Source organism: Apaloderma vittatum, unplaced genomic scaffold (assembly GCF_000703405.1).
Source record: "Apaloderma vittatum isolate BGI_N311 unplaced genomic scaffold, ASM70340v1 scaffold23791, whole genome shotgun sequence".
Taxonomy (NCBI): Eukaryota; Metazoa; Chordata; class Aves; order Trogoniformes; family Trogonidae; genus Apaloderma; species Apaloderma vittatum.
Window position 1 is genome coordinate 1 of NW_009701080.1, and position 9742 is coordinate 9742.

At 49.2% G+C, this 9742-nt stretch overlaps 1 protein-coding gene across 1 annotated transcript; it reads left to right on the forward strand.

The window, feature by feature from the left end:
• Positions 1–2404: 2404 nt before the first annotated feature.
• LOC104281131 (sn1-specific diacylglycerol lipase alpha-like) lies at positions 2405–7246 on the forward strand (the record flags this gene model as incomplete). Its single annotated transcript, XM_009879029.1, has 6 exons — positions 2405–2539; positions 3766–3843; positions 5068–5192; positions 6355–6511; positions 6833–6916; positions 7139–7246. Coding segments are annotated over 6 exons (687 nt in total), but the record flags the coding sequence as incomplete, so codon positions are not given.
• Between the last annotated feature and the right edge of the window lie 2496 nt (positions 7247–9742).

Consider the following 9742-nt stretch of genomic DNA (forward strand, 5'->3'; position numbering starts at 1 on the left):
TCAGGGGTTACGTGCTGCTCCTCCGCTCGCCTGTGCTGGCCCAGCAGAGGCACCTTCCCTTCTCCCCAACAGCACAACGAGGTCACCTTGCCCAGACACCCAGAGACGCCCGTCCTGCGGGTGCTGCAGCCTGGCTGGAGGGACGTGACGGGCCTCCGAGTGGCCTGTTTTCTGAACAAGTCCTTTTTTGAAATATTTCGCTTTTTTTTTTTAACAACCTTTTCATTCTCCAGTGACTGTTTCTGCTTTTATTTTTTTTTTGTAGTTTGGCATGAAGGCAGATACCAGAATCTCCAAATTCCTCATGCTATTGAATTTCCATTTTGCATTCAGCTTGAGCCATTTCCAGGCTCTTTTCTTTGCAGAAACAAGCTCTGACTTTGTGTGTCCTGGCATGACAGCGTGTGGAATGAATGTCACTGTAATGCATCAGAAATGAACCCGTTGCCATCTCTCCCAGCCTTCACGGAAAAAAATATTGGAGCAGAGCATCGTCGTCCTCTGGGCTGGAAAATCGTTCTCCCGAGTGGACGTGGCATCAGGGCAAGAATTTGTTCTTCTGGATCTGGAGGGAAGCCTGAATTGCTGAACCTTCACCGACTCCGCCAGCCCCAGAGCAGAATTTGTAGGAGAATCACTCTGCAATATAATATCAGGTGCTCTGGTAAAAACTCTTCTGTTTGGAACAGAACACACGTGTTGAACCTTTTACGTTGACCCAAGGATTAAGGCGCGTTGCCTTCGTTTTGGGTTAACGAGTGTTGGTTGTATTTTAACTCAGAGGCCCTCTGGTGTTTCTGATGCGCTCGTAGGAGCTACGCTAAGAGTTAAGGGGTTGCTACTTCAAGGATACTGCAGTTGTGACCTCGGAGAGGTTAATGCCAGTCCATTTGCTTCTTCAAAGGCACAGCTGGTGTGGAAGCCTGCCCGGCTGGCACCTGAAGCCCCGTCCTTAATGGCGATTTAACTCGCTTTTGTAGGCAAGTGAGGAATGATAGAACGTAATCTTGCGCTCCAGGAGTTTGTCAGAGATAAAAGAATGTAGGTCGCTTCTTGCAAGGCTGCTAGGGGGAGAAGGGATTTACTTTCTGACCTGTCAAAGAGGAAAGATGGAGAGATCTTGTCCTGAAGAACAGCCTTTGTTCAAGCGCCCGGCACGGGCTTTCTGCAGACAGGAGTGGGGTTGCGCGGCTTTGGGTGCTGGGTGAAGGATGCAATGAAAAAGGGGCCTAAAAGGTCAGAGCAAGGCTGTGGCGGACGTTGATGGGAAAGCTTATCGATGGCAGGAGTCTGGTGTCCTGCAGCACTTGGTCAGGCCCCCATGTTGCTGGTCCAGCCTCTGGGTCACCCTTGTTTTTAAGTGACAGCCACATCAGCGTTTGCCCACAGTCCAACCTCCCGAACCGTTCTCGCTGAAGATCTTGCAGATATTATTTTTTTTTTAATAGAATGGGGCAAAAAGGGTGAATAAGATTTCTCCTGAAAATATCTGTGTCGCTCTGCTTCGGAGCCTTCGCTTGACCCTCTCGGGATCACTTCCACTTCTGTGGTGACTTTCTTTCCTGGGTTTTGTCACCTTCCCTTCTGGGAATTCTGCATTTAACGACTCGGATCTTTGTCCGCTTTCTCCTTTTCAGACCCTTTTGCTTGGGCTGTAGTCCCAGATAAACCTGGAAAAACCTGGTAACTTGGGTGGCTCCTTCAGTACCAAGAGCCACCATGTGTGACACCTGCTTGTTGTAATTAACTCTTGGAAATCACGTAGCAAAGAGCGTGGTGGCGAACGATGAGCAGCCACAGAGGCAGAATTCAAAAGCTGTCGCTTCGTGGAGTGCCTGCGGCGGTGAGGTCTGGGCTAAGTACGGGCAAAATAATCCCAGGCCAGAGTTACAGAGTTGAGGAGGCTGTTAAATAGGACAAAATCAGTTGGTTGTGGTGTTTTTTTTTTCCTGAATAGCCTTTGTTCAAACGAAATTGCTTTTGAGGAGAAAGGATGACTCTGAGACGACACCAGAGCGAGATTTGCTTGCTTCTCATCTTACTTCCCGCGTCTTATTCGCAACATAGAGATGAAAACGTTTCCTCTCTCTCCCCATGTGTCTACACAGTCTGTTTTGTTGTCGAGGTGGTCTGCTTGCCCACACAGAAGCACTGAGCATAGTGTGAATTCAGCCTCAGCTGAAGCCTCCAAGTGTAAAACAAAGAAGAGAGATTAATAAGATTAGATATGGTGTTCCCTGAAGGAATCTTGTGGATGTTTTGGAGAGCTACAGAAATGAGGCCATCGCTGCCGCATTGGTTCTCATGCTGTGTCCTGTTTTGAGGCTCCCCACACCCAAACTCCTCCTCCTGAACTCTTCTCTCCCTGGATTTTCGTTTTTTTTTTTTATTTTTATTTTTGCAGGACGCCTACTCTGAAATCGCCTACCTTTTCGCCGAGTTTTTCCGAGACCTTGACATCGTCCCATCTGACATCATTGCGGGCCTGGTTCTTCTGCGCCAACGGCAGCGGGCGAAGCGCAACGCCGTGCTGGATGAGGTGGGTGGAGGGGGCCCAGCGCCGCGCGTGGGGGACCGTGGGCATCTCGCTTGGCCTCTAGACTTTACCTCCTGCTCCTCCTGACTTTACCACCTGAGTGTGCCTGCGGTGAGTTCCAACGGAACTCCAGAGGGAAATTTTTGCTGTGGGAGCAATTAGATGTTGGAATAGTCTTCCAAGGTGGGTTCATAGAATTGTCAGGGTTGGAAGGGACCTGAAAGATCATCCAGTTCCAACCCCCCCGCCATGGGCAGGGACATCCCCCACTAGATCAGGCTGCCCAGTGCCCCATCCAGCCTGGCCTTAAAAAGTTCCAGGGATGGGGCTGCCACCCCCTCTCTGGGCAACCTGTGCCAGGGTCTCCCCACCCTCATGGGGAAGAACTTCTCCCTCACATCCCATCTGAACCGACCCATCTCCGGCTTCAATCCATTCCCTCTAGTCCTGCCACTACCAGACCTCCTAAAAAGCCCCTCACCAGCTTTCTTGTAGCCCCCTTGAGATACTGGAAGGCCACAATAAGGTCTTCTTGGAGCCTTCTTTTCTCCAGACTGAACTGCAGATGCCTCAACTTTAGACATTTTTAAGGCTCAGCTTGACACAACTGTATTTCTTTACCTTGAAGAGTTGGACTTAGATGATCCTTGAGGTCCGTCCAACCTGGTGTTCTGTTATACTATTATTCTGCAGTGCCATGAGCCTCTTGCCAGTCACTGAGCTTGTAAAATAGAGATGAACTTCTTTAGCAGCTTCTTCTGAGATTCCCAGAGGGCCCAGCTGACACTGAGTCAAGCTTGTGATGAAACCTGTCGTCTTCTCTAGGCGGGTGATTCGGTTTTAGCTCTAGACCCCAACTGGGCAGCTCCTTTGAAGGAGAAAGCGAATGGGAAGATTCTTCCTTCTATAAAGTGACGTGGAGAAGACTCCAGCACTTGGGTAAAGCTGCAGGAGGAACGTTAAGGGAGAAATTCCTCAACTTTCAGGCTGTTGCTGGCATTGAGATTTGTAGATTGTCAACCCAGTAGAAAATGGTTTGGTTTTGTTTTTGCCCAGAGGTTGAGGTTCAGGCAGAACTAATGGCAGCAGAACTGGAACCAGCGGAGGAGAGTGGGTGGGATACTTGAAAGCATCTTGTCCTAGGTTCTATAATACTTTTTGTTTCTCGAGTGTAGATTTTTGTCCTGATGTCACAGAGGAGAATTTTTATGTATGTTTGTGACTTACAGGCAAACAATGACATTTTAGCTTTTCTGTCCGGGATGCCAGTGACCAGGAACACAAAGTATCTGGATCTGAAAAATGCGGTAAGTCGCTGTGCTGTGATCTTGCAAACTCGCCGTGCTTCCCCACGTGGTCTGTTTTCTTTTTCTCTTTGGCTTCTCTTATTCCCTTCTGCCCCTTTCTGGAATAATCAAAGTAATTAAAGATTAGCCACAACAGAATAGAACACCACCGCTTGTTCTCTGGAGGCTTTTTTGTCTTCAGATCGCTTTTAAAGCCCTGTCTTTCTCCAGCCTCCACTCTGTGGGAGGCAGTACTGATTTCCACTCGGGTTGGGGAAGGCAACGTGAAGGTTCTCCAGAGCCAGAGGTAGGAGTTGAGCGCTGGAAGCACAACCAGCAGGACTCGTGGAGCCCAGCAGGCAGAGCTCTGTCTTGATCAGGGCAAGGAGCTGCCTGGAGTGAAATGGAACCTTCCTCCTTGGGGCTTGACTGTCAGCAGTTCTCAGGACGGAAACAGCTGCAGCCTGTTCTCTTCTGTGGGAATTAAACTTGGCTTTTTCTCCTGGCGTGCCGCTATTTCAGCCTTTTGTCGGGCAAACCGTATTCACCTCCCTTGATCAGATGATATTGCTGCAAGAGGGGTGAGATTGACCCAATCCCAACACCTCTACTCAAGTGATTTTGTGATGATCAAGTGATTTTTCTTTTTTTTTTGTGATAATCAAGCGATTCTGTGATTAACCTGCTTGTGGCTGGGCTGTACCGCGTCGGGTTTAATGCTCACGTCCTGCTTGTGCGCAGCCTCTCTCTCTGAATTAGAGGTGTGTGGGGAGAGATGTCAGCAACAGCACCGAGGCTTTTTATGGTCCTCTCTGGGCATCTGATGGCCCGTGACTCTGTGGAAGCGGTTTTGTTTAGTGAGCTCATCTTCCTGGAGACCTTAAATAGTTTCTCTTCTCATCTTGGGTGAGGAAAAACCCACGGAGGGTTTGCAGCAGGGGGGTTCATACACAGAGGAGGGGTTTCTCTAGAGCTAATTCCTAGTTTGGTTGAACAGCGAGTGGGGCCCTTCCACTCGGGGAAAAAAGAGCCGTTCTGGGGAGGGGGAGGATCTCACCCGGCATCACCAGCTCGCTCTGTGGCAATCGCTGACGGGGCTGTTCTGGTGGTGCTGGGAGAGAAGGCTGATGCTCAGCACGAAGGGTTGCACGTGTCTAACTGTGATGGAGAAAGGGGAAAACGGCTGAAAAAGCCTCACGGTGTAAAAGCGAATAAGGCCTTGAGCGAGCCTCTTGTCTCTTTCAGCAAGAGATGCAGCGGTACAAAGAGGTCTGTTACTACATGCTGTTTGCCCTGGCTGCCTATGGCTGGCCCATATACCTGATGAGGAAGCCCACATGTGGACTCTGTCGCCTGGCCAGATCCTGCTCGTGAGTGGCCATTCTATCCCTCTGCCTCCTCCTCTGCCCTTTTCCCTTCTGTTTGCTCCCAGGTTTCAGATACCCTTCTCCATCACCCCTCTTATTTCCTCCTCTTCCCTTCTGCTTTCTTCTTTTCCCTGCTCGTGCTTTTTCTTTCCATCTCTCTGTAACTTCATCCTCTGACGTCTTTCTCCTCAATGTCTTCCTTACAGTTGCTTTTCTGCTTACCTTGTTAAATAAACCAGACTATCCTACGCCCTCTTCTCTCTGGGGCGCCGAGGATCGCACCAGTCCTGCGCCCTTTGAACAACCAGTGGAGAGAGCTCAGCTGGCGCAAGGCTGCTTTCACACTCAGTCAAAACAGCCGCCTTGGAGCTCAGAAAATCAGATTTATCAGCAAGGGAGCTGACATTTGGGTCTTTATTAAAGCATTGGTAAAACTTGGCCAGAGTTTGTGCTGCGTTCTCTAGGACTAATTGGGTATTTTTCTGCTGTGCCATGTCGTGCTCACCTCCTGGTAGCAGTGCTGTCGTTCAGTTCAGGGTTGCCATGTTTTAAATGTTCGCTTTCAGCTGCCACGGTGGTGTCGTCACATTCTCTTTGGGGATGAGCTTTTTGCACTTAGACAAGCAACTTCTGTGCTGGACCTCTGAGGAGGAACGTACTTCCTTTTGAGTACTTGTATTTGTGAAGTGTCTCGTCGGGGAAGGAAGGAGGAAAAAAAAAATCTGTGCTTCTGTTTTTGTTCTGGCATAATTCTGGGCTTTTTTTTTTTTTTTTGTTATAAATAGGTCTAGATCTCAGTTAAATGATAGCAGCTTTGTGCGTCGAAGCAATGTAGGACTGTGCTCTGAAGCACAGTGTCCCTTGAGGAGAGATCCCAGCCCCACCATGCGTTGGTTCCTTGGGGACTCCTGGCGCTGTAGCTCTCTCTGGTGCTCAGAACGAAAACTGCATCTGATCCCAGTGCCCATTTTTGAGGCTGAGTTGTAGCTGTTTTGTGCAAGAGCTCCTACAAGTGAAGCAAATCGCTGTTGAGATGAAACCAGTGTGACACTCGGGATTTGTCTTTCCTTTACCTCTAGACGTTCTACTCTAAAGCCAGGCTCTTCCACGTTCCCCTTTTTCTCAAGGTTTTGTTTTTGTTTTTTTTCTTTTTTTAATTCTGCAGATGTTGCTGTCTCTGTCCTTCGCGGCCCCGCTATGCACCCAGCATCACCATCGAAGAGGACAACTGCTGCGGCTGCAATGCCATCGCCATCCGGCGCCACTTCTTGGATGAGAACATGACCTCGGTGGACATTGTCTACACGTCTTGCCATGACGCGGTAAGGAGAATCTCCAACCCCCTTCACGTTTGGGGCATCGCTCCTAAAGGCGTCATCCCTTCCTGATGGGATTTCCATGCTTCCACGTGGAAAAAGAAGGAAGCTTAAGCCTTTTTTTTCTGACTCTAGACCTTCCTGTCCTATCTCTCCATCAAGAGATTCTGCCACTTGGACAGAAATATTTGCTACTGCTGAAAAAATCAGATCATTCAGAGGAGTGCTTACCCATCAGGCGTGCTGCTCTGCCTCCTTTTCCCTGAGCAGGAGGGCAGTGAAGGAGGAATGTCTCACCTGATTGTTACAGTAATGGATCTTTTTCAGGTTTATGAAACGCCTTTCTATGTGGCTGTGGACCATGATAAGAAGAAGGTGGTCATTAGTATCCGAGGAACTCTGTCTCCAAAAGTAAGTGCGCTGCGCCGTGGCCTCACGTACCCTTGGCCACCCTGGCAAACTTTCAGGAGAGTCCGAGACCTTCCTGACTTGCTCTTGGTGTTCGACCTACCCGAAACGTGGCACTTAGTGCCATGATCTGGCTGATGTGGTGGGGTTGGGACATAGGCTGGGCTTGATGATCTCAGAGGGCTTTGCCAGCCTCAGTGATTCTGTGACTCTTTTTTCTTGCAGGATGCCCTGACTGACCTCACTGGGGATGCAGAGCGCCTTCCGGTTGAGGGTCACCATGGCACGTGGCTGGGACACAAGGTGTGTAAAAGAAAAGAAAGCAAACTGTGAACAAACCCCCCCTGCTTCTGTAATTATCGCCAAAAAAAGTGGTCTTAATTGCTGGAGGTGCTTTTCAGGAGGGCGTTACATAATTGCACTGAAATAACTTCGAGATGTTAAAATAAAATCCTTAGTGCAGCAGTTAAAATTGCTATGTCTCTAATTAAACCCGTTCAATTAGTAAAAACTAAACTGTAAAAGGCATCTGTGGAGACCTAGAACATTATTGCAGTCATTTGGATTGCTTTTTTTCCTTCCAACGACCTTCTTGGAATTGGCAACGAAATCCCGAGAACACGTTTAAAATTCTCCTGCAGCGGGACAGGCATTGAACCTCGGAAAAGGACGCTGGCAGGACTCGCGTCTGTGTCATTAGACTGGTGCTATGTGCCTGTGGTAGTGATCAGGTCCGGGCTGACTAAATCAATTTACTATCGAGCTGACCTTTGCCCCAGTCTAGCAAAAAGTAATGACACGCCTGCTGAGTTTGAAGATTAGCAAGGATTTGGCAGCCTCTCAAGATACGATGCCAGGTTGGGGGAAAAAAGAAAACAAACAAAACACAAAAACTGGAGGTTGCGTGTGTTGGAACGCGGCGGCTGCTCGGAGGAGGTGAGATGCTGCTGATCGGGTCACGGTCCCTTCAGGGTCCCTAGGAGCTCCTGCTTCATTCATGACATCCTGCCTGGGAATGAGACCTCTGTGCTTTGATGCCTCAGGAAGTGGAGCGTTGGTAGCTGATACAAGAGTGTGCTCAAGCGTCTGATAAAGAAGTTTCTCCAAGCGTTGTGTGGATGGCTCGGTGGTCTCCACGTCTCCCAGGCTTGAGAGGTGGGCCCAGGCCAACCTCGTGAAGTTCAACAAGACCAAATGTCAGGTCCTACACGTGGGTCGAGGCAATCTCAAGAGCAAATACAGGCTGGGAGCAGCCCTGAGGAGAAGGCTTGGGTGTGTTGGTTGACAAGAGGCTCGGTGTGAGCTGGCAGTGTGCGCTTGCAGCCCAAAAATCAACCCGTGTCCTGGGCTGCATCAGCAGGAGTGTGACCAGCAGGGCGAGGGAGGAGATTCCCCCCCTCTACTCTGCTGTGGCGAGGCTCCACCTGGAGTGCTGCGGCCAGCTCTGGAGCCCGCAGCGCAAAAGCGATGTGGATCTGCTGGAAGGGGTCCGGAGGAGGCCATGAGGATGATCAGAGGGCTGAAGAACTTCTGCTGTGAGGACAGGCTGAGGGAGCCGGGATTATTCAGCTTGGAGAAGAGAAGACTGTGGGGTGACCTAGTAACAACCTTCCGATGCGTGAAAGGGGCGACAGGAACGCTGGAGAAGGGCTTTTTACAAAGTGACAGGACAAGGGGCAATGGCCTGAAACTGCAAGAGGGCAGATTTAGATTAGATCTAAGGAAGAAATTCTTCACGGTGACAGCGGTGAAGCCCTGGCACAGGCTGCCCAAGGAGGCTGTGGATGCCCCATCCCTGGAAGTGTCCAAGGCCAGGTTGGACGGGGCTTGGAGCAACCTGGGCAGGTGGGAGAGAGGAGTCCCTGCCCACGGCAGGGGGTTGGAATGAGATGATCATCAAGATCCGTTCCAACCTCAACCATTTTACGATTTTCCGCAAGTGTTGTGTGCCTCCTATTTGGGTAATGGGTATTTCCTTTGTTTTCCCCCGAAATGAGAAGCTTCACCCACCAGGCGGTAGATGAAGGAGTTGGTGTTTTGTCACGTAACAGATTTTTCACTACGTGAACCTTTGCTATTTGTTGGAACGCTTCCGAAGCGTCACGTCTGCTGTCGGTGATTGTGTCGCTTGGCTTTGTACTAATTCCTTTAGCTCCGTGTGACTTTGTGCAGTCAGCGGGATCAGCAGTTCATACAGAGAAAGGCAAGTAGAAGGGAACAAAAAGGGAAACGAGGGGAGTTTGTTCTATTTTTAATGTGCAGAAAAGCAAGTAGGTAGATCCTGGTGGAAGCTGGCTTTTCTTTTGATCTCTTTGTGAAAATATTCATATACCAGTGACTTCTCTGAAACATCATCACCTCATTCCCTTTGTTCTGTATCGAGTTTTTACTTGGCCTCCGTGTTCCTTCTTTTTACAGAAATGTAGCTTTATCTGAAATTATTATCAATATTAATCTTCAGACAATAATGTACCATTGATCCCTGAGGGAAGCTAACGGAGCTAATAGAATTTAAAAATGCCTGTCCTAATGTGTTTTTAATGTCCAGAAGTCAACCAGAATACAAAAAAACCAAATGAGGTGTCTTGCTAACACATTTAATTTGGACAAAAGTACTTGGCCGTGCAGGAGCTTCCTGTGAGTTGTTTGATTTCGGTGATTTTTCTTGCTGATTCCAGCAGGCTGGGGTGGCCTCTTATCTCCAGCCGCGGAGCTCACCTCTCGCTGGGCTTCCCGTGGTGCTGATCAGACATCCTACAAATTAAAACTCTTGATGTTTACATGAGCCTTCTTAATCTCTCCACCAGCAAGTGTTTGATTGTTTGGGTG